The following is a 24,278-nucleotide window of genomic DNA, read 5'->3' on the forward strand; positions in this document are numbered from 1 at the left end:
AGGGTCCCAGCTCCTCTGCTGGGTGCCAAAGGGACAAGGGATGCTCAGAGGGTCCCAGCTCCTCTGCTGGGTGGCAAAGGGACAAGGGATGCTCAGAGGGTCCCAGCTCCTCTGCTGGGTGCCAAAGGGACAAGGGATGCTCAGAGGGTCCCAGCTCCTCTGTGGGTTTTAGCTCTAAGTTTTTTCAAGGAATCTCAGCCCAGCACCTTGAATCTTCTCATTCTGAAGGTGGAGGGTTAGAATAAGGGAATTATTTAGGTTGGAAAAGCCCTTTCAGCTCCCTACATCCAACCCTTAACCCAGCACTGCCAAGGCCACCACTGCCCCATGGCTCTCAGCATCTCCAGGGCTTGGAAATCCCTCCAGGAATGATGGGGACTCCAGGCTCTGCCAACCCTTTCCAGGGAATAATTGTTCCCAAGCTCCAACCTCAACCTCCCCAGGCACAACTTGAGGCCCAAAGTTCCTCTTGGAGCCATAAATTCCATCCTGGCCATTCCCATCCCACCCCACATCTTCCCTCCCCCAAGGAGCAGGACCAGCACTTGGCAGGTGGTTCACACCCACAAGATTTCCATCTTTTTAGTTTAGTTTTTTTTTTTTTTAAAACTCTGGGAAAGCTAATTGCAAACGATTAATTAAGATCTCGTGCTCATTAATGTTCCAGTAGTTCAGCAAGTTTGGGCTCACTCAGCAGGTCGCTGAGGTTTTATTCTCTTAAACCCCCCTCTTAACTGAGGTTAAAAATAAAATAAAATTGGAAGCACCTTTTTACTATGATCCTAAGGCAGAAAAAAATGGGAATAAGCACCAGGACAGCTTTGGGGTGTTCTCCTGACCTCCCAGGGGTATAATCCCCAGGCAGGATTTCACCAGGGAGAGGAATTCCCATTGGGATAGGAGTTTTTTTCCAAGTGAAAGGGATTCAAATCCCTACAGCCAGCGCTATCTCTCCTCCTTTCCAGGAGCAGCCACCTCCCCCAAAGGGTGGGAGATGCACAATAACCACATGGAGAAGGGGGAATAAGAAAATAAAATAATAAAAAAGATGTTTAGGGAGTCACCTGCAGCTTTGATTGAAAACTCTGAGTTGCAGGAAAATTTTTCCTATTTAATTATCTCCTGGATAATGTCACTTGGATGGAGTTTTGTAGCAGAGCAAATGACTTGTGCCACTATTATTAAAACCTCCTTAGGAAACTCAAGCAGTGCAAACTGCTACTCTGAGCCTCAGCACAGGCTAGAAACAGACCTGAAAAGCTTTGCTATTATTTTTTTTTTTTCCTTTTATAATGAGCAAAAATGACTTTCTAAATCATAGCATGGAGTAGGAGTGAGTCCCAGGGAAAGCTGCTTCAGGAATTGCTTCTCTATTTCTCTGCGCTGCACAAAGTTGGGCCTGAAAAATTAGGAAGGGGCCAAGGTTGAGGATGCTGGAGGTGAAACCTCTAACAGAGGAGTCGATGGGAACCAGGCTTTGACAGATTTAATTTCATTTTTTGAGCCCCAAATGTTGGATCTGCAATTTCTCCTCTTTCTTTCCCCCCCCTCTCCTCCTCTTTCTACCTTTCAGGCGAAACCCAAGCAGAAACAAAGACCCTAATTATGATCCCCCCCAATCATTATCCTCTGAAGAAGTTCCTCAGTAATTAAATTTAAAAAAAAAATATATATTTAATGAGCTTTTTACAGTTGCATCCATGTGGTCCTTAGTCAAGCAGGCAGTGATGAGACTGAATTTGAATATCTGGATAAAAGCTCCTACTTCACTGCTGTGGTTTTAATAATTCTGTAATTACACAGAGAAGCAGCCCTATAAAAACCCCTTGTTTTGTACCCATCAAAAAGAGAGGGGGTGGGGGTATTATCTATATTTGCAGCCCTTTGAAAATAAGTCAGCTGAAAAGTTCGTGTGCTATGAATCATAGAATCATGGAATTGGCTGGGTTGGAAGGGAGCTCAGAGCTCATCAAGTCCAACCCTTGATCCACTCCCCCCGTGGTTCCCAGCCCATGGCACTCAGTGCCACATCCAGGCTCTTTGGAAAGATCTCCAGACACGGAGAATCCACTACTTCCCTGGGCAGCCCATTCCAAGGGCTGATCACCCTCTCCAGAAAGAAATTCTTTCTCATCTCCAACCTAAACCTCCCCTGGCACAACTTGAGACCCTTTGTGCCCTCTTGTCTTGCTGAGAGTTGCCTGGGAAAAGAGCCCAACTCCCCCCCTGGCTCCAACCTCCTTTCAGGGAGTTGCAGAGAGTGATGAGGTCTCCCCTGAGCCTCCTCTTCTCCAGCCTCAACACCCCCAGCTCCTCAGCCCTTCCTTCCTCCCAGGAATTCTGCTGGATCCCTTCCCAGCCTCCTTGCTCTTCTCTGCACCTGCTCCACCACCTCAAGCTCCTTCCTCAACTTGCTGAGGGCCCAGAACTGGACACAGGACTCAAGCTGTGGCCTCCCCAGGGCTGAGCACAGGGGCAGAATCCCTTCCCTGGACCTGCTGGCCACGCTCTTCCTCAGCCAGCCCAGGATGCCATTGGCCTTCTTGCCCACCTGGCCACACTGCCTGCCTCCTCTTCAGCTTCCTGCAAGCCAGACTCCCAGCTCCCTTGCTGCAACCACTCCCTGCCCAGCCTGGAGCTCCCCAGGGGCTTCTTGTGGCCAAAGTGCAGGACCCGGCCCTTGGAATCTTCAACCTCATCCCCTTGGGATCAGCCCAACTCTCCAGTCTCTCCAGGTCCCTCTGCAGAGCCCTCCTGCCTTCCAGCTGATCCACACTTCCCCCAGCTTAGTGTCAGCTGGAATTTCCTGAGGATGGACTCAATGCCCTCCTCTAAATCCTCCCTCAAGATATTAAACAGCACTGGGCCCAACACTGATCCCTGGGGGACACCACTAGTGACCGGCCGCCATTTTGATGCAGCCCCGTTCAGCACCACTCTCTGGGCCCAGCCTCCAGCCAGTTCCTAACCCAGCACAGAGTGCTCCTGGCTGAGCCATGGCCTGACAGCTTTTCCAGGAGAATCCTAGGGGAGACGGTGTCAAAGGCCTTGCTGAAGTCCATGCAGACCACATCCACAGCCTCAAAAAAAGCCATCTAAAAGCCATCTGCTAAAGCAAATGTTTAATTAGTATTTAGGGGTTGTGCCACCTGATGGCTGTGGGCATCTCCCTTTCTCTCAGCCTCCAAGGAGGAGGAATCATCCGAGGAGCATCCCTGCTGGAGGGAATGTCAAAAATGGGCCCAGGTGTAAGAATCCCACCTAAAAAAAAAAAAGTGAGAGCCTGCCAGTCCTTTCTGGTGAATTCTCCCTTTTCCCAGGGCTCCTTCTTGCTTAGCAAAATAATTGGGTCTCATCACAGCCCTGGTTATCACTTTTCTGGGTTTTTTGGGTCCTGGGCAGGTGTTTTTGGACCATGTCCCTTTGTCCTCAGCATGAAGCAGAGTTCAGGCATCACCCCAACGTCCCCATCCCTTTCACCCCTTCCATCCCTTCAACCTCTCCGAATTCCCAGGACATCCCAGGGCTCAGCACCTGAGAAACTGGAATATTCAGCACCAACCTCTGATTCCTTTTGGAGGTGAGACCTCCCCAAAGCTGCAAGCTGTACATTTATCCTTCTGGAGATGAATCATAGGCAATTAACAGGAACAATTCTAATGAACTGACATAATTAAAAAACTAATAATGTTTAACATTATTGTTTTATACAATGACATTAGCTCTAACAGCCTAGCAAGACATCAAGGCTTCATTTGCATAGCGACTGAGTTATTATTATTATTCCTGGTTTCTTTGGTAACCAACTTGACAACAATAAGAACTGCAATGTGAATTCCTAAATTGTTTTGCCATAGAGCTTCATCATTTATGCCATTGGCAGTAATTGTCATGCCTGCATAATTTCCTTTTAATTAGCAACTAATGAAATTTACATTCATTTGGGCGAGGGAAAAAAAAAAAAAAAAAAAGAAAAAGAAAACAAATATTCCCATTCAACTTCCCATCACCTGGCCAACTTTCCAATCACTTTGAATCATAGAATCATAGAATAGGCTGGGTTGGAAGGGACCTCAGAGATCATCGAGTCCAACCCTTGATCAGCTACCGCCACAGTCACTAGACTATGGCACTGAGTGCCATATCGAGTCGCTTTTTAAATGTCTCCAGGGACGAAGAGTCCACCACCTCCCCAGGCAGCCCGTTCCAATGTCTGATCACCCTTTCCGTGAAAAAATTCTTTCTAATATCCAATCTGAACTTCCCCCGGCACAATTTAAGACCCTGCCCTCTTGTCTTATTGAGAGTTGCCTGGGAAAAGAGACCAACCCCTGCCTGGCTCCAACCTCCTTTCAGGGAGTTGTAGAGAGCAATGAGGTCTCCCTGAGCCTCCTCTTCTCTCAGGCTGAACAGCCCCCAGCTCCTCAGCCTCTCCTCATAGGGCCTGTGCTCGAGTCCCTTCACCAGCCTGGTTGCCCTCCTTTTGGAACCTGTTCAGGACCTCTACAATCCTTCTTTAAACTGAGGGCCCAACTACACAGGATCTGATGGTGTGGCCTCACCAGCGCTGAGTACAGGGGCAGAATCACCTCCCTGGACTGCTGGTGACGCTGTTTCTTGATACAGGCCAGGATGCCATTGGCCTTCTTCTTGGACCTGGGCACACTGCTGGCTCCTCTCACTTCCTCAATCCAGACTCCAGGTCCCTTTTCTGCCTGGCTGCTCTCCAACCACTCTGTCCCCAGCTTGTAGCGCTGCATGGGGCTTCTTGTGGCCAAAGTGCAGGACCCGGCACTTGGCCTTGTTGAAGCTCATCCCATTGGAGTCAGCCCAATCTCTCCAGTCTGTCCAGGTCCCTCTGCAGAGCCCTCCTGCCTTCCAGCTGTGATCAACACTTCTCCCCAGCTTGGTGTTCATCGGCAAACTTGCTGATGATGGACTCAATCCCCTCATCCAAGTCATCAATGAAGATATTGAACAGAAACTGGGCCCAACACTGATCCCTGGGGGACACCACTAGTGACCGGCCGCCATTTTGATGCAGCCCCGTTCAGCACCACTCTCTGGGCCCGGCCCTCCAGCCAGTTCCTAACCAGCACAGAGTGCTCCTGCTGAGCCATGGCCTGACAGCTTTTCCAGGAGAATCCTAGGGGAGACGGTGTCAAAGGCCTTGCTGAAGTCCAGGCAGACCACATCCACAGCCTTCCCCTCATCCACCAGGCGGGTCACCTGATCATAAAAGGAGCTCAGGTTGGTCAGACAGGACCTGCCCTTCCTAAACCCATGCTGGCTGGGTCTGATCCCCATCTTTGCTGATGGCTGCTGAGCCTGATGATGTTTATTCAGAATTCTGAATCTCCAAAACGAGGGTGGGAAGCTCTGAAACCTCTTTGGATGAGGGAATAGATTACTGGAGCTGCTGCCACTCAGCTCATCTCCCTCCCAGGTTTAGGAAATGCTCCTTCCCCAACCCCCCAAAACCAAACCAACCAGAAGATGCAGACTTTATCACATTAAACTCCACGGATTTTAAGAGGGGAATTAATTCTGTAAACTTTAATTGCAGAATAATCTCTGCCTCTTCTTTTATCCCTTGATTTATTGGAGACATTTATTTCTAGTTGGAAAATTTCTCATCAGTTTCCCGGAATTAATTTAGGGTTTTGAGAGGAAAAAAAAAAACCAAGCAAACAACCAAACCTAAAAACAAACAACAAAATGGGTAAAAGAGGGTTGGGGGAAGGAAATGGCTTCTCTATTCCAATTGAGCTGCTAATTACACTAATTTTCATGATATTATAGAGAGACTCGATACGTGTGAGCATTTCCCATTAAAAAAAAATAATAATAATTTTGTACATAATCTTAATTGAACTCAAGTTGGGAAACAACAACTTGGGCTCTTTTATTTTGGGAAGGAGATGTGGAAGAGTCCCAGAGCCCCAGGAAGGCTCCTCAGGTGTGAACCCCCCATCTCAACCCTTGTCCCCCAGCTCCCACCGGCTCGGTTGCTCCAAATGGTTCCATCCCAGCCTTGATGCCAAAGCCCCAGGAGACAAATCCAACAATTAATGCCCCATCTGGGCTGAGCCTTGAAGGGAAGAGCTTATTGTTTGTGTCTGGTTTGTTTTGGCAGCAAAGATGCTGGAAAAAGTCCTTTTTTTAATGATTTTTTTGGAGGAGGAACTTCTGGATCAGATTCCTCGGGGATGCGCCGTGTCTCTGGAGGGCCACGGGAAGGTGGGATTTGGGGACCTGATTCCCAACCCAGTTTCTCCTCGGGAAGGAAATATCTGGGTGCTTAAAGCACAACCCAGAAGGCACAAACTCCCTTAAAAAGCCAAGGAATGGGAGGCTGGGAGGAGAGGAGCATCTGGAGCATCACCGCGAGGGGCAGCGGCGTTGGGGTCCGCTGAGCAGCACTTGTGTAGCAGCTGAAAAAAATCCATTTTTTTCATTACCAAACTGCTCGAGCACCCCACTTCCGAGCCAAGAAATCTTCCAAACCTGCAGGAAACTCATTTAACCCCTGCTGAGGCTCCTCTTCTCTTAAGTAGCTTGGCTTCCCAGGAATCCTGGCAGCGATGGATGGGAGGAGCAGGGCCATTTGCTGGGATCCCGAGTGAAAAGGAAGGGGTTATTACTCCCTGCTTTATTTAGGGTCTGTTTCAAGGCTACTTTCCTGAGCTCTCATCTGTTACAAATCCAGCTCGGGAGGCATCAGGAGAGGGATGGAGGAGAACAAAGAGAAACCCTTCCCAACATTTCCCTAATGGAGAAACTCGCGGTGTCATTAAGTCGAGAAGGAAATCAAACAAAAAAAGCAGTAATCAAAGTGGGATGGTTTCAAATAAGGAGAAAAATGAATGCAGGGAACGGCTGGAGCTGGAGGTCCCAAGAGCAGAGGTGGCACTTTCCTTGGGATCAGAGTGTTGGAGCCAGAGGCTGGAACGTGCCCCAATTTCTTGATTAGCACCATTTCCAAACCTGGAAACTTGGAGGCAATCAAGCTGCGGGATGGAAATCAGCCTGAAATGGCAGCCTCTGGCTCCCCATCTGCTCCCAGGAGCTGCAAGGGATCCCCTGGATGGATTTTGGGGTGAGATTTATGTTTGTGCACTAAATCCACACTGTGATGCTCAGGGGACGACGGCCAGCCACAACCTGTCCCTTGCTCCACTCTTGTGGCATCCATCTCAAGGGGTCCCAGCAAAGGAATTCCTGCCATTGATCCCAAATGTCCCTTCCTCCCCCCTGGGATGAGTCCCTCTGTCCTCCTCTGTGTTCCCCCGTGTCCCCCCTGTGTTCCTGTGTCCCTCCCCGTGTCCCTCCATGTCCCCCCGTGTGTCCCTGTGTCCCCGTGTGTCCCTGTGTCCCTCGTGTGTCCCTCTGTCCCCCCCGTGTGTCCCCGTCTCCCTCCCTGTGTCCCCCTCTGTGTTCCCCCGTGTCCTCTCGTGTGTCCCCCTGTGTGTTCCTCCCTGTGTCCCTGTGATCCCCGTGTGTCCCTCCCTGTGTCCTCTCGTGTCCCTCCCTGTGTCCCTCCCTGTGTCCCTCGTGTGTCCTCCCGGTGTCCCTGTGTCCCCGTGTGTCCCTGTGTCCCCCGTGTGTCCCTGTGTCCCCGTGTGTCCCTCCCTGTGTCCCCCGTGTGTCTCTCCCACTGTCCCTCCCTGTGTCCCCCGTGTGTCCCTGTGTCCCCCGTGTGTCCCTCTGTCCCCCCGTGTGTCCCTGTGACCCCCCGTGTGTCCCTGTCTCCCTCCCTGTGTCCCCCTCTGTGTTCCCCCGTGTGTCCCTCCCTGTGTCCCCTCCCTGTGTCCCCGTGTGTCTCTCCACTGTCCTCCCTGTGTCCCCCGTTGTCCCTGTGACCCCTCGTGTGTCCCCCCGTGTCCCCTGTGTCCTCCCCGTGTCCCTCCTGTGTCCCTGTGATCCCCGTGTGTCCCTCCTGTGTCCCCTCGTGTCCCCTCGTGTGTCCCCCCGTTGTCCCTGTGTCCCCCGTGTGTCCCTGTGTCCCCCCGTGTCCCCTCGTGTGTCCCCCTGTGTGTCCCTCCCTGTGTCCCCCCGTGTGTCTCTCCCACTGTCCCTCCCTGTGTCCCCGTGTCCCCCTGTGTCCCCCTGTGTCCCTCCCTGTGTCCCCCGTGTCCCCCCTGTGTCCCCCATGTGTTCCTGTGTCCCTCCATGTCCCCTCGTGTGTCCCTGTGTCCCCCCCTGTCCTCTCGTGTGTCCCCTTGTGTTCCTCCCTGTGTCCCTCCTGTGTCCCTGTGATCCCGTGTGTCCCTCCCTGTGTCCTCTCGTGTCCCCTCGTGTGTCCCCCGTGTGTCCCTGTGTCCCCCGTCTGTCCCTCTGTCCCCCCGTGTCCCTGTGATCCCCGTGTGTCCCTCCCTGTGTCCCCCTATGTGTCCCTCCCTGTGTCCCCCGTGTGTCTCTCCCACTGTCCCTCCCTGTGTCCCCCGTGTGTCCCTCTGTCCCCCCCGTGTGTCCCTCTGTCCCCCTGTGTGTCCCTGTCTCCCTCCCTGTGTCCCCCCTGTGTCCCCCCGTGTGTCCCTCCCTGTGCCCCCTCCCTGTGTCCCGTGTTGTCTTCCACTGTCCCTCCCGTGTCCCCCCGTGTGTCCCTGTGACCCCTCGTGTGTCCCCCCGTGTGTCCCCCTGTGTGTTCCTCCCCGTGTCCCTCCCTGTGTCCCTGTGATCCCCGTGTGTCCCTCCCTGTGTCCCCTCGTGTCCCTGTCCCCGTGTCCCCCGTGTCCCCCGTGTCCCTGTCCCCGTGTCCCTATGTCCCCCTGTGTGTCCCTCCCTGTGTCCCCCGTGTGTCTCTCCCACTGTCCCTCCCTGTCCCCCGTGTCCCCCCTGTGTCCCCCGTGTGTCCCTCCCTGTGTCCCCCGTGTCCCCCCTGTGTCCCCCATGTGTTCCTGTGTCCTCTCGTGTCCCCTCGTGTGTCCCCCCGTGTGTCCCTGTGTCCCCCGTCTGTCCCTCTGTCCCCCCGTGTGTCCCTGTGATCCCCGTGTGTCCCTCCCTGTGTCCCCCTATGTGTCCCTCCCTGTGTCCCCCGTGTGTCTCTCCCACTGTCCCTCCCTGTGTCCCCCCGTGTGTCCCTGTGTCCCCCGTGTGTCCCTGTCTCCCTCCCTGTGTTCCCCCGTGTCCCCCCCTGTGTCCCCCATGTGTTCCTGTGTCCCTCCCCGTGTCCCTCCATGTCCCCTCGTGTGTCCCCCTGTGTCCCTGTGATCCCCGTGTGTCCCTCCCTGTGTCCTCTCGTGTCCCCTCGTGTGTCCCCCCTGTGTCCCCTGTGTGTCCCTCCCTGTGTCCCTGTGTCCCTCCGTGTCCCCACCGCGGGGCTGCACTTGCGGGCAGCCAGCACTAGGTGGCGGTGTCACCCCGCGCATCCCCACCCGCGCATCCCGATCCGCGCATCCTCCGCTTTCAGCTCCCTTCCAACTCCAATTCCATCATCCTGGAATCACCGAATGGTTCGGGCTGGAGAAGATCACCCACTCCAACCCTTATCCCAGCACTTCCAAGGCCACCACTGTCCCCACATCTCCAGGGCTTGAAGATCCCTCCAGAGATGATGGGGACTCCACCCCGCCTTGGGTTTTTGGGAAGAAATTGCTCCTCAAATCCAATCTAAACCTCCCTTGGTGCAACCTGAGGTCTGTGGGAATTGTATCACTTCCCGGAGGGAAACTCCTCACTAATTGTGGGGCCCACACATCCTTCTCCCACATGTCCCTGCTGGAAAGCTGAGCAATCCCTGGGGACTCCATCCTGAAGTGCCATTGCCTCACAGTCCTCTCATCCCATCCCTCCATCCTCATCCCAAATCCCTCCCCAGCTTTCCTGGAGCCCCCTCAGTACTGGAAGGTGCCCTGAGGTCTCCCTGGAACCTTCTCTTCTCCAGGTTGAACACTCCCAACTCTCCCAGCATCTCCATGAGTTCCTCTGGACCTGTTCCAACCCCTCCATCTCCTTCTGGTGATGCTGGGCAGAACACATCAGGTAAGGTCTCAGGTAGGACCCCCTCATTCCCTCTGGTTGGTTTGGGGGCTTCCAGCAAACCTTGCTGGCTCATGGGCATTAAAATCCCATCTCCCTCTTCAGGAGCTTCTCCAAACCCCCAGGGGTTCAACCCACCTGGGGGATACCCCAACCCTGGGCTGATGCTCACCTTAAGATCCAGCCCGACCTGAGCAGTGGCTTTTAACCCTTTTTTTTGGCAGGGAAAATCCCTCCAGGGTGAGATGCTGAGTGTTTGAAGTTGGTTCTCTCACTTTGGCTGGCTGCTAGGGAGTGCCCATGAAGCTTCAGCCCATCTCATTTCCTCTCTGGATGGCAACCCAATCAAAATATAAATGGGATTACTATCAAAACACAAGGGAAATGATATTTTTAAACAGCTCAGTTTCTTTTTTTTTTCTTTTTTTTCTGCAAGTTTTTGGAGCAGTTTTCTCCTCTCCCATCTGGCACCAGCTTGCCTGGCAGGAGGACTTGGCACGTAATGCCAAGGTGTGAAGGCAAAGCAGCTCCAAGCAGGGAAAAGATGCTGGTGGATCAACTCCTTCTTCAACAAGAACATGAGGAATGGAGTCTAAATCCAGGAATTCCCAATGTATGGACTGCAGAGTACCTGAAATCCATAAGGAGGGTAAGAAAGGGTCCAAATCTGTCTCATAGCCAGTTGCTCTGTGGTTCTGATGATGATTTGGTCTTTCCCAACCCAATTCCACACCACCTCCAGCCTTAGCCTGCACCTCTCCTGGCCACACTTCTCCAGCACCTGACTGATGCTCAGAGAAATGGGATTTTTTTTATTCCCTCTGCTTCCAGGCAGGAAAATGCCTCAAGGAATGAAGTGTCTCACCCGAGCCTGACCACACATCCTCAGCACCCTGAATCCCAGGTGTTCCTCCTGCTAGATAAACCCCCAGGGATTGCTGCTGCCCCCCCAGCCCCCTCACTCATCTCTCAGCTACGTTTGGAGTGTAGGATTAAGCCCTGCCCTGTTTATCTCACCCACTGAAGCTCCTTGGGTGGATCTGCTGGGATGGAGCCAGCTGGAAACACTTCCAGAGGGATGGGTGCCAGCCCTTGGGTGTGCCCAAACACCCAGGAGAATCCCCCTTTCTGATCAGATGGATGGACATGCACATCCCAAGGGATCCCAAGGGATCCCAAACCAGAGCCCCCCTCTCCAGTTTCTGGCCAGGAATTAGGTAAATACCACTGGATGCCCCACTGGTGGCCTTGGGACAGCAGAAGGATTTTTCTCTGGTTTAGGGAAGTGCAGAGCAGAAATTGGACCTGAAAATGGTTTGTAGGAGAGGGAGGTGTCTAGAGGGGGTGTTAATCCTCAGGGTGTTAATCCTCAGGGTGTCAATCCTCAGGGTGTTAATCCTTAATCCCAGCTCTCCAGCCAGACCAGGACCATGCCCACCCCTCTGTACCCTCCTTGTCCCTCTCACTGCTCAGCATCCTGGGAAAGGCAACTGGGAAAAAGTCTTTCCATGACCAAAATCTGTCACCAAGCTCCCAGGGGAGTGACAGCACCCATTCCAATATGCAACTGGCTAATTATCCAGGACTTCTTAGGAAAACCAAGTTAGGGAGTCCCACCAGGGCATCAAAATCCCTAATAATCACCCCTGGTTTTAATTCCAGCCAGTTTTATAGGGAGAGGTTTTGTTAGAATAAATGATTTATTTGGAAAGGTAAAAAAAAATAATATATAAATATAGAGAGAGAAATTACAAGCTCTGCACTTTGTGAGCTCTTTGTGTGGGGAGAAAAGAGAAGGAACAAATCCCAAACTCTTCTTTAATTCCAATCAGTGGTTGGTTTTCCCAACACCAGAGCTTTAGGACTATTTAGTCAGGAGGAAGGAGCCCTCCCCTGCTTTTGGGGAGATGCTTTCCCAACATCTCTACAAGGTGCAGGAGGAGCAGGGCTTTGTTCTCCTGCTGCTCTTCTGCTTGCAGCCTCCTCAGCAGAGATAAGAACCAACTCTTTCTTCTTGCCCAAACTGCTCATGCAAGAAAACTCTTATCTTAAAAAAAAAAAAAAAGAGTTGACAGGAACAGTTAACAGGCTGGCTAATTAAAGCAAGAAATTAATTACCAGGCTCCCCTGGTGACTACTAAACACTTGAGCACTTAGTTTTGAGACCAGCTCCAAGGTGGCCACAAAGCCTGTGATGTTTGGGGACACCTCAAGGGAGCTTTGCTCCTCCCTGAGCTGGGAATCCCCATGGATTTTAGGGGTGATTTTTGTCCCAAGGATACTTCAGAGGTGGATTAAATGGAGGAAAACACCTGGAGGGCATTGCCCAGGTGGGTCCAGGGTGACTTTGGCCCTGGTGAAGTGGCCCTGGGTGTTTGGCATCCCAGCTCCTGGGACAGGGTGACTCAGGGCAGGCAGCAAACAAGTGATTCATGGGGTTTATTTATTTATGGAGCTGCTGGGGCTGGCAAAATGTGCTCTGAGGTTCTGAGCTCAACCATAAATGAACTGAAAACCTGCTTTTTTTACAGACCTGCTTCCTGAGGTTGAGTATGGGAAGTGTTTTAAAAACATTACTTCTACTTCTCTTAGCATCCTGGACTGGTTGGGGTCGGACAGGACCTTAAAGCTGATCCAATTCCACCCCCTTTCCATGGGCTCCCACCAGCCTGTCCCTATTGGATGGGGAGCTGTGCTTGGAATCTCTTAACCAATCCCTAAAGCTTCTCTGCCAGCATTCCTTGCTCTTGGAAGCCTCCTGGGAGCAGGGAGTGGGGTACAGGGTGCCAGTAGATCCAGGCAGCACTTTTCCAGGCAGGACACTGGGAAGAGCTGGAGAAACACGTGGCAGGGCAAACTGGTTCCCAAAGAGGAATGTCTAAGGGCTTTATTAATCAGGAACCATCCCACCAAGGAAATGCCTGGACAGACAGGAGCTGAGGAGGCAATGAGGCTTCTGGAGCTGGCCAGGGCTCTGCTGCCACCCCTACAGCCGAGAAAAGGGGTGCAGCTGAATGACTGGGTGTTTTTCAGCACTTTCCTTCACAAAGTTCCTTTTCTTGCATCCAGCAGGTTTTGGGATAGATCCCAGCAATTTGGAACAAAGTTTTGAGGGCAAACCTCTAACAGTGTCTTAACTTCCTTCTCTTTTTCCTAAGTCTGGGGATGGAATTGGGCTTTTCTGCAGGTAAAATTCAGGTGGTTGAGGCTGAAACTGAAAGAAACCCTTGGAGATTTCCCACTGAAAACTCCAAACAATGTTTTTCTGGATGGCTTCAGAGCTCTCAGGTAAAACTTTGCTCTCCTTTTCCCTCAGCAATAAACACAAATGCATCCAGCCCTGCTGAGAAACCCTTGGAACCTGCTAAAGATTAACCAGCTGGGCTTGGTTGGATCTCATGGCTCTGATAAGAAGCAAAACCACCTCTGGGCTCCTTTTTGCCAACTGAGGAGGAAAAACCTGGCCTGGGGTGAGCTGTGGCACAGGGGGGGTGAGGTGGGGACAGGGCTGGCAGCTCCTTTGCATCCCAGGAAGCAGCTTGGATCCATCCTGCTCTTCCCTAACACTTTGCCCTCCAGGTCCTTGGGGAGAGGAGAGAGGGGCAAAACTTCCCAGGCAGGAGGTAAAAACCCAAGATTTATTTATTTATGTGTTTATTTATTTATTCTATATCACCCATGACTAGGAAAAGCCCTCTTAGGTTATGTATGGAGGGCACATATGGCAGGGTCTGTATGGCAGGGGCCATGTGTCAAGGTGTGCATGGAGGGGACGTATGGCAGGGTCTGTATGGCAGGGGCCATGTGTCGAGGTGTGCATGGAGGGGGTGTATGGCAGGGGATGTGGAGCAGGGTATATATGGCAGGGGATGTATAGAAAGCATATATATAACACGGTTATATGGTAGGGGATGTATGGAGGGCATGTAGAGCAGGGGACATATGGCAGGGGACGTATAGAAAGCATATATAAGAGGGTTCATATGTCAGGGGAGGTATGGAGGGCATGTAGGGCAGGGTATGGGTGTCAGGGGACACAAGGAGGGTGTGGAGAGCAGGGGACATGGCAGGGGACGTATAGAAAGCATATATATAAAAGGGTTCATATATCAGGGGACATATGGAGGGCACATAGGGCAGCGTATGGGTGTCAGGGGACACCAGGAGGGAGTGGAGAGCAGGGGACATATGGCAGGGGATGTATGGAGGGTGTGTAGAGCAGGGTACATATGGCAGGGGATGTATGGAAGGCATATATATAACAGGGTTATATGGTAGGGGATGTATGGAGGGCAGGTAGAGCAGGGGACATATGGCAGGAGACGTATAGAAGGCATATATAAGAGGGTTCGTATGTCAGGGGACATATGGAGAGCATGTAGGGCAGGGTATGGGTGTCAGGGGACACAAGGAGGGAGTGGAGAGCAGGGGACATGGCAGGGGACGTATAGAAGGCATATATATAAGAGGGTTCATATATCAGGGGACATATGGAGAACATGTAGGGCAGGGTATGGGTGTCAGGGGACACAAGGAGGGTGTGGAGAGCAGGGGACATATGGCAGGGGATGTATAGAAGGCATATATAAGAGGGTTCATATGTCAGGGGATGTATGGAAGGCATATATATAACAGGGCACATATGTCAGGGGACATATGGAGGGCAAGTAGGGCAGGGTATGGGTGTCAGGGGACACAAGGAGGGAGTGGAGAGCAGGGTACATATGGCAGGGGATGTATGGAAGGCATATATATAACAGGGTTATATGGTAGGGGATGTATGGAGGGCATGTAGAGCAGGGGACATATGGCAGGGGATGTATAGAAGGCATATATATAAGAGGGTTCATATGTCAGGGGAGGTATGGAGGGCAAGTAGAGCAGGGTATGGGTGTCAGGGGACACAAGGAGGGTGTGGAGAGCAGGGGACATGGCAGGGGACATATAGAAGGCATATATAAGAGGGTTCATATGTCAGGGGATGTATGGAAGGCATATATATAACAGGGCACATATGTCAGGGGACATATGGAGGGCATGTAGGGCAGGGTATGGGTGTCAGGGGACACAAGGAGGGAGTGGAGAGCAGGGGACATATGGCAGGGGACGTATAGAAAGCATATATATAAGAGGGTTTATATGTCAGGGGACATATGGAAGGCATATATATAACAGGGCACATATGTCAGGGGACATGTGGAGGGCAAGTAGAGCAGGGTATGGGTGTCAGGGGACACAAGGAGGGTGTGGAGAGCAGGGGACATAAGGCAGGGGACGTATAGAAAGCATATATATAAGAGGGTTCATATATCAGGGGACATATGGAGGGCAGGTAGAGCAGGGGACATAGGGGACGTATGGAGGGTGTGTAGAGCAGGGGACATATATCAGGGGATGTATGGAGGGTGTGTAGAGCAAGGGACATATGGCAGGGGACTTCTGGAGGATGTATGGCAGGGTATGTATGGAAGGCAGGTGGCAGGGGCCATATGGCAGGGTACATATGGAGGGCACATAAATCAGGGTCCCTATGGCAGGGAACTTACAGAGTCCATAATGCAGGGCACCTATAGGAGGGTGTCTATAGCAGGGCAGAGCCCGGTGTGCAGCACCCCTGGGTGCCCCCCTGGGTGCCCCGAGCAGCGCAGGGATGGGAGAGGGATCCCGCAGGAAGGAGGCAGCGTTAAAGCATCCCAAGTGCTGAATGAACGGCATTAATTAACCAATTAACTAATTGCTGGCCAGACGTGGGCGAGACCGGCGGGGAGGGGCGCTGAGTGAGGCGGGACCCACACCCGGTACCGGAACGGGGAGCGAACGGGCCGGGCCGGGAGGATGGCTGCTGTCCCCAAAGGTGAGTCTCGGCTGGGGCTTGGCCAGGGGGTAGTGTCCCCTGGGGGGTGGCAGTGGCTTTTCCTCCCACGAACCCCGGTGGCACACCCGGAGTCCTCTCCCTGAGCCCCGGTGGCACCCAAAAAGCCCTTTCCCCTCCCCAGTCCCGGTGGCACCCAAAGCGGTACCTCCCCGACCCTTGGTGGCACCCCCAGAGCCCCCTCCCCAAGCCCTGGTGGCACCCCCAGGACCCCTTCCCCGAGCTCTGGTGGCATCTGAAGTGTCCCCTCCCTAAGGGTGGCACCCAGAAAGCTCCTTTCTAAACCCTGGTGGCACCCCCAGAGCCCTCTCCCTAAACCTTGGTGGCATCCGAAGTGTCCCCTCCCTAAATCCTGCTGGCACCTCCCTAAACCTTGGTGGCACCCCCAGGGCCCCTTCCCTGAGCCTGGTGGCATCTGAAGTGTCCTCTCCCTAAGACCTTGTGGCACCCAGAAAGCTCCTTTCTGAACCCTGGTGTCCCCCTCCCTGAGCCCTGGTGGCACCCAAAGTGTCCCCTCCCTAAATCCTGGTGGCACCCCCTAAAGCCCCCTCCCTAAACCTTGGTGGCACTCCCAGGACCCCTTCCCCGAGCCCAGGTGGCCCTTCTCTAACCCCTGGTGGCAGCCCCAGAGCCCCCTCCCCGAGCCCTGGTGGCATCTGAAGTGTCCCCTCCCTAAGCCCTGGTGGCACCCAGAAAGCTCCTTTCTGAACCCTGGTGTCCCCCTCCCTAAATCCTGGTGGCACCCAAAGTGTCCCCTCCCTAAATCCTGGTGGCACCCCCAGAGACCCCTCCCTAAGCCCTGGTGGCACCCCCAGGACCCCTTCCCCGAGCCCAGGTGGCCCTTCTCTAACCCCTGGTGGCACCCCCAGGGCCCTCTCCCTAAGCCCTGGTGGCATCTGAAGTGTCCCCTCCCTAAGCCCTGGTGGCATCTGCAGTGTCCCCTCCCTAAGCCCTGGTGGCACCCAGAAAGCTCCTTTCCCAAGCCCTGGTGGCATCCAAAGTGTCCTCTCCCTAAATCCTGGTGACATCCCCTAGAGCCCCTTCCCTGAGCCCTGGTGGCACCCAGAGAGCTCTAGTGGCAACCCCAAAGCCCCCTCCCCGAGCCCTGGTGGCATCCAAAGTGTCCCCTCCCTAAATCCTGGTGGCACCCCCTAAAGCCCCTTCCCCAAGCCCAGGTGGCAACCCCAGAGCCCCCTCCCCGAGCCCTGGTGGCATCCGAAGTGTCCCCTCCCTAAATCCTGGTGGCACCCCCAGAGCCCCCTCCCTGAGCCCTGGTGGCACCCCCAGGACCCTTTCCCTAAGCCCTGGTGGCACCCAGAAAGCTCCTTTCCCAAGCCCTGGTGGCATCCAAAGTGTCCTCTCCCTAAATCCTGGTGACATCCCCTAGAGCCCCTTCCCCAAGCCCAGGTGGCACCCCCAGAGCCCCCTCCCCGAGCCCTGGTGGCATCCAAAGTGTCCCCTCCCTAAATCCTGGTGGCACCCCCTAAAGCCCCCTCCTCAAGCCCTGGTGGCACCCCCAGGACCCTTTCCCCAAGCCCTGATGGCATCCAAAGTGTCCCCTCCCTAAATCCCCTCCTCTAAATCCTCCCTCAAGATATTAAACAGCACTGGGCCCAACACTGATCCCTGGGGGACACCACTAGTGACCGGCCGCCATTTTGATGCAGCCCCGTTCAGCACCACTGAATTCTCTGTCAGCTTTGGGAAGTGCAAAACACTTTTTGCCACTTCCACTGGGAGCCCCTCCTCACCTTCCCTGCTCCCCAAGTGGCTTTTATTATTCCTCTGTTTTCACCTGAAGTGCTTCCAGACATTCCCAATGACTTGGAAAAAGATGAGGTTGGTTGCAGGGCTGGCAGTGAGCATCTGGAGCTCAGCTGACACTGGATGTCACCATTGCACAGCACAAACCCAGCTGGAGGATACAGAGAGAAAAAAAGTTTTGGGATTTGGGATACAGAGAGAAAAAAAGTTTTTCTCCTCTCCCCCATCCACCCCTTGGGGAGTTTTTGGGTTTATCCTGGGAATGAGGCCAGCATCCCAGCCTCGTGCTGCTCCTTCTCTCTCAGGAATCCTCCTGAACCTGAGTAAATCCAGTCCTGTGCTGGTAGAGGGATGTGGGGGCAATTCTCTGGGGGGTGCTGTGTAATTTGGTTTGGTTTCAAACCTTCCCTGGGGTGAATGGAAACAGTTTTGTTCTGTTTGTAAACTTCCCAAATCCTTTGCCAGGTATCTGCTTGGCACCTCTGGAACAGAGGAGGGGGGTGTAGGTTGCAAGTCAGAAGTAAGTGGAATCCTGGATGGAAATAATTAGTGAATATCTAATTATTATTAGATATTAGATTATATTATTATATATTAGATTATATATTATATGATATTATTAGCTATTAGATTATTAGATGGGAATCTATTAAAAAAAAGTCATATTGCATATTCACATATATATATTTTTTTTTTTTTTGTCATGTTTGGTGTCTCAGTGGCTCCAGCACATCCTTGAGGCTGAACTAGAATGAAATAGGATGAAATAATGGAGTTTTTGCCCCTCTTTGTAAGCCAAAATCAGTTCTTTCCCTCTTCTCTCCCTGCCCCAGAACAGAGGACCCCACGCATCGTGGTGACCACCCTGCTGCTCACCAAGCAGCTGACAAGAGAAGACCATGGCCCAGAGGGGAATTTTGTCCTTTATGGATCCTCCTCTTCCCAAATCACTGAGGAAGCTGAATATGTGCAAAAGGTATCCTGGGATTAACTGCAGGATGGGCTGGGGGGCTGGGAGAAGGGAGGAGGAGGAGGAGGAAGGCAAGGAAGAGTGGCAAAGGAGCAGAATCTGGTTGGAGGTGTGTGACTAGTGGAGTCCCTCAGGGGTCGGTACTGGGACCGGTGTTGTTCAATATCTTCATCAACGACTTGGATGAGGGTATAGAATGTACCCTCAGCAAGTTTGCTGATGACACTAAGCTGGGAGGAGTGGCTGACACACCAGAAGGCTGTGCTGCCATTCAGAGAGACTTAGACAGGCTGGAGAGTTGGGCAGGGAGAAACATGATGAAATTCAACAAGGGGAAGTGGAGAGTCTTGCATTTGGGGAAGAACAACACGATGGCCCAGTATAGGTTGGGGGCTGACCTGCTGGAGAGCAGTGGAGGTGAAAGAGACCTGGGGGTCCTGGTTGACAAGAAGATGACCATGAGCCAGCAATGTGCCCTTGTGGCCAAGAAGGCCAATGGCATCCTGGGGTGCATTAGAAAGGGGGTGGTTAGTAGGTCAAGAGAGGTTCTCCTCCCCCTCTATTCTGCATTGGTGAGGCCGCACCTGGAGTATTGTGTCCAGTTCTGGGCCCCTCAGTTCAAGAAGGACAGGGAAGTGCTTGAAAGAGTCCAGCGCAGAGCTACTAAGATGATGAAGGGAGTGGAACATCTCCCTTATGAGGAAAGGCTGAGGGAGCTGGGTCTCTTTAGTTTGGAGAAAAGGAGACTGAGGGGTGACCTCATCAATGTTTTCAAACATGTAAGGGGTGAGTGTCAAGGAGATGGAGTTAGGCTCTTCTCAGTGGTGACCAGTGATAGGACAAGGGGTAATGGGTGTAAATTGGAGCACAGGAGGTTCAAGTTGAATATCTGGAAACATTTTTTCCTGTAAGGGTGACAGAGCCCTGGAACAGGCTGCCCAGGGGGGTTGTGGAGTCTCCTTCACTGGAGACATTCAAAACCCGCCTGGACACGTTCCTATGCGAAGTGCTCTAGGTGGCCCTGCTCTGGCAGGGGGGGTTGGACTAGATGATCTTTCGAGGTCCCTTCCAACCCCTAGGATTCTATGATTCTATGATTCTATGATTCTATGATTAATCAGAATCAGCATGCAGATGCTTTCCCATGGAGAGCTGAGCACCGGGAGTATCTTCGTGTCCATGAGTTCAGGGAGGTGGAGGAGCTGCCCCAGGAGCAGAGGCAGCTGGTTTCCTAATCTTTAAAAAAAAAATAAAAATAATAATTTCTCCCAGCTGGTTTCCTAGCTTTTAAAAATAATAATAATAATAATTTCTCCCTGCTTTTTCCTTTAGCAGCTTCCTCAGCTCTCAGGCTCTCAGAGCAGGGACTGGAGCCACAGCCCCGTTGTGAGGACACTGAAGGAAACAGAGGAGCAGCTGCTGTTGGTGAGCAAGGAAAACCAAGTGCTGAGGATCAAGGTGAGTTTGGGGTGGGTTTTTTATTTCTTTTTTATGTTTCAGAGGGATAGGAGTGTCTTGCAGCCCAGTGAGAGCTGCTGCAGCCCAGTGCCTGCTCAGTGATCCCACCTGAAGCTTTTCCTTTGGGGATGGGGCAGCAAAATTCATGGTGAAATCTGATTTTGGGAAGCAGGGAAAAAAAAGGAAAAATAAGGAAAAAAATCCCATTTGTGGCCAGTGAGCCAGCTCTGTCAGAAGGTGCCAGCAGGTGTATTTATAAGCAGTGGAAGTGCCTCTCTTCTTTTAAGCCATCCCTTTTTGTTTGGTTTTCATGGGGGGGTTGCTCAGTACTGAATAATTCCTCATTTCTTTGGAAACCAAACTGCCTGGTTGATGTTGCCCACAGGTGTTTTGGTTCCTTTCTTTCTTTTTATTTATTATTTTCTTTTTAAAAGGGGTAAATGCTGACATTGGACCTTGTAGAGAGGGCTGATTTTTTTCTGTGTGTGATTCTAGCATCCCCTTTATTTTTGTTTGAAAGCTGTAAATGTGCAAAAACGCTGGAAATGTAACAATGTCTCTTTCTAGCTGGAAGCCTTGAGGGAAGCTGGTGCCCAGGTTCTCAGATCCTCCTCCCAGAAACTGGCTGAGAATTACCAGACTAAGTCAGAAGGGCTGAAAAAAAGCCACGAGCATGAGAAGCAGCAAATCCAGGTACAGATTTCCCCCTCCCTGGGTGGGCATCACCATCAACATATTGAACTGGGAGCTCCCAAGTCTCTCCTGCTAGGAGAAGGGGGAAGTAAAGAGGATAATTTAAAATTATTTTGGTTTTCTTGCTCATTCTTGGGCTTGAGGGGGTGGTGGAGTTGGCTCAGAATGCCTCAAGCCTTTGCTGCAGCCCTGTTTCTATCCATGTGCTGAGCAAACCAGTATAATACTGGGCTCCCAGTATCCATTCCCTTCTTGCTCCCAGGTTTTCAGACTCCAACAAGAAAAGAAGCTCCAGGAAAGCAGAGAAACCACCAACCACCTGGCTGAAAGCCTCCAGGAAAAATCTTCTTGCATCCAGGAGATGGAGGATCGCCTCCAAAGGATGCAGGAGGTATGTCCAGCTGTCTTGGGAATTCTGGGGCTTTGGAAGAGGGGTTCATCTCCTTCAGGATTTGGGATTGGGAGTAAAAAGGTGTCTGAGAAGCTCTCAGAAATCAAGTGTGCAATTGGAGCTTTCTCTTCAGTTGTTTCAGAACTTGCTGGAGAAGTCTTGGTGTGTGACTCTGAATTGTTTCTGCTCCTGAGTAGCTGCTTTTTCACCTTCCCCCACTGCTTGGGGGGGTTCCAAACAAGATATTGATGGAGAAATTGAGGATATGGGTTATTTGGCTGGTGGTGTTGGGTTGATTTGGATTGGGTTGGGTTGGAGAGGTGGATTTGGTGACCTCAGAGGTCCTGTCCAACTTTCCTGAGTTCTGCTTCCACCCTTGGAAGCTCTTCCACTATCCTAAAGCCTTCTGAAATCCCAGAAAATCAGCTTGAAAATCCCAGCAAATCCCCACTGATTGTGCAGGACCTTGCAGAAAATGCCTTCTCCTGGACTGTGAAGTTTTTGGGGTGGTTTTAGTTGAGTTGGAAGAAGTGGTGGCACCTGCATGGAAGGTGCAGCCCAACTCCTCTTGGCAGGGGCTGTCAGAGTTTTTATCTCACTGGGATTTCTCTTCCTTAGGAAAAGAAAACTCTGCTAGAGAGGAAGAAGTCGTTTGAAGAGAGGCTCCAGCAGATGATGGCAAGAGAAGAAGATGGCAGAGGGTGAGGAAATGCATGTGCTGCAGGGGTTGTTCTGCCTTTTGGGGGCTTTATTTCATGCAGAGCACCAAGCAATCACTTGGGGATAAAATCATTAGGGATGGAAGTGACTGTTAAACCCTGATTTACCATGCTTAATGTCCTACAGCTCTTAGCTGTTGATTCTGCTGAATTCCTAGGATTTTCCTTGCATGCTTCCCTTTCCTGATCCATCATTTCTAAACTCAGTTATCACCAGCTCCTAAGGATGGTCCTACCAAGCCATATTTGTCTGCAACTCTGGTTTGATTGCTTCTGCTCAGTAAAAACCCTTTCTATGTGTAGTTCTGTCCAAATCCTGGGATTCCTGTCATTCCAGCCAGCTATCCTCAGGCACATCCTTGCTAGGAAGCAGCTCTAGAGCTGCTCCTGAGGTGGGAAAGGTCCTGGAGCCCTTGGGGATGAAACTGAGGTGCTTTGCTCTTGCCCACAGGTGCCTGGATCTCCAGGGACAAATTGCCACCCTGCAGGAGCAGATTTCCCACCTCCAACACCTGATCCAGAGGCAGCACCATGGCCTGCGTGGCATCATCCAGGAGGTCAGGCACTGGGAAGGGCTTGGGAAAAGAACTGGGAGGTACTGGGATGGTACAGGTCCTGTCCTCTGTGGCTGTGGGGAGCAGGAGCAGTTTGCTCATCATGCCAGGCCCTGCCAGGCATCCCAGTGTGGTTTCCCCATCCAGATGGAACAGATATCCCTAAAAATGGGATTATTGTGGAGGAGGAAGCAATTTTGGGCAGACCTCATCAAATTCTGTGCTTTTGGTCAACACAAAACCCATTTTTTGATGAATTAAGGTTTCAAAACTCTAAAAAATAATCATAACCAAAACACAAACCCCTTTTCTCTCCTGTTTCTCAGGCAGAGGTGTTGAAAAACAAACTCAAGAGCCAAGATGCAAGAATAGAAAAGCTGACAGAGAAGCTGAGCACCCTGGAGACACAGGTAAGGCTGGAGAGGAAAAAGTTGTATTGAAAGGGGCTCCTCTCCTGCTGGGCTGCTCTCAGTCCAGCACTCTTGGGTGGTGCTTTTTGGCACTGCATCTTTCACTCAGTTTAAAGAAAACCAACCCAAACCTCACCAAAAATCCCCCAAAAAACTTTTCTGGAGGAGTGACAGGTCCTAGCTGACATCCCTGCTGGTTTCTTGTCTGCTCTGTTATTCTGAGAGGTTTTTTTTTTTCTTTTTTCCTTGCAGAACCAAGAACTGAAAGAGCAACTGGAGTTCTGGTCTGGCCAGCCCAAGACTCAAGTCTCCAAAGCTGTCTGGACAGAGTAGGTACCTTGGGAGGTGGCCTGGGGTCCTCACCCTCCTGACAGCTCATTCCTGGTGTCCTTACAGGGGTTGGAGTGAACCAGATTCCATCCTGCAGGGATTATCCTCTCTGTAAGAGTGGGAAAACATCAGCTCTGCTTCCAGTTGAAGAGTTGATGGGGTGGTGCCCAGCTCAGCCAAAGCCACCTGCAGAAAACTGTACATTTAAGATTAAATGGGGTGACATTTCTCAGGGGATGCTCCAGCCCTTTGCTGGGGAAGGGATTTTCAGCTCTCAGTTAGCAGGACAGGCACTTGGAAGTCAACTTCTCCCTCTCCAGAGCCTTAGTTCTAACCTTTTCCTTTCTATTTTCTTGGGGTGGGTTCAAGCCTGGCTTGGGCAAGCTCTCTACTTTCTTGTGCTTCCCTCCTCAGCACCCCACGAGTTTTTGGAGCCCCCTCTTCCCTGCTGCTCCCCAGGATAAGGAGGCAAGAGAGCTAAAGGAAAGCCTGGATCTTTGTCTTCTGCCTTTCTCAGAAGGACTCATCCTCTCCGGGACAACCTGCAGCCTCCTTGGTGATGCCAGGCACCTGGAACAGAAACCATGGAGCCAAGAAAAAACCTGGAAACAAGGCAAGAGCTGAGGAGGGAGGTGAGGAGCTCAGGCCAAGCAAACTGGGACCAGCCCTGGGCCTGTCCCCTGTCCCAAGGAGCTCCCACCTCCAGCAGACTCAGTTTACCTGGGACTCCTTTAGGTCAGATCATCAAATAAACCTTTGGCTACCTGGCACCTTGGTGGAGTTGCCACTTCCCTGGCTGCTGGAGCAAAGGGTGAAGGCTGGAGCTTTGTAAACTGGACCAGTTCCCTGGCAAGAGAGGGCAAGGAGCTGCTGGTCAGGCTTTTTTCCATCCCTTTCTGGGAGAAACTGAGCTCAGCTTGAGGCCAGGGGCTGGTGCTGAGGTGCCAGGGATACTGAGGTGCAAGATCTGCAAAAACACCCCAAGCAACCCTCAAAACCTTTTCTCTCTTCCCTCTTTTTCCCCCACCTGCTAAGAAAAGGTCTCCACTTGCTGGGTATTGAGAAAAAACTCTGCTTTTTCCCCTTACCCCCACCCAAAATAACAAACAAAACCCCTCAAAAAAACCCCAGCTGAG

General features: G+C 51.9%; 1 protein-coding gene across 1 annotated transcript; it reads left to right on the forward strand.

Annotated features, from left to right (window-relative positions):
- The first annotated feature begins 15,785 nt into the window (after nucleotides 1–15,785).
- CCDC68 (coiled-coil domain containing 68) lies at nucleotides 15,786–23,901 on the forward strand. The gene is made up of 10 exons (XM_030467708.1): nucleotides 15,786–15,835; nucleotides 18,451–18,593; nucleotides 19,923–20,045; nucleotides 20,613–20,738; nucleotides 21,001–21,129; nucleotides 21,748–21,830; nucleotides 22,300–22,405; nucleotides 22,729–22,812; nucleotides 23,065–23,141; nucleotides 23,557–23,901. The coding sequence occupies exons 1-10, from the start codon at nucleotides 15,817–15,819 to the stop codon at nucleotides 23,621–23,623; spliced, it is 957 nt and encodes a 318-aa protein (XP_030323568.1). The 5' UTR covers nucleotides 15,786–15,816; the 3' UTR covers nucleotides 23,624–23,901.
- The last annotated feature ends 377 nt before the right edge of the window (nucleotides 23,902–24,278 follow it).

The sequence above is a fragment of the Calypte anna genome, chromosome Z (assembly GCF_003957555.1).
Source record: "Calypte anna isolate BGI_N300 chromosome Z, bCalAnn1_v1.p, whole genome shotgun sequence".
NCBI lineage: Eukaryota > Metazoa > Chordata > Aves > Apodiformes > Trochilidae > Calypte > Calypte anna.

Coding starts and splice junctions, on each gene's coding strand:
- CCDC68 (XM_030467708.1), top strand. Junction 21,831..22,299: donor AGAGAAGAAGATGGCAGAGG/GTGAGGAAATGC, acceptor TCTTGCCCACAG/GTGCCTGGATCTCCAGGGAC. Junction 22,813..23,064: donor TGAGCACCCTGGAGACACAG/GTAAGGCTGGAG, acceptor TTTTCCTTGCAG/AACCAAGAACTGAAAGAGCA.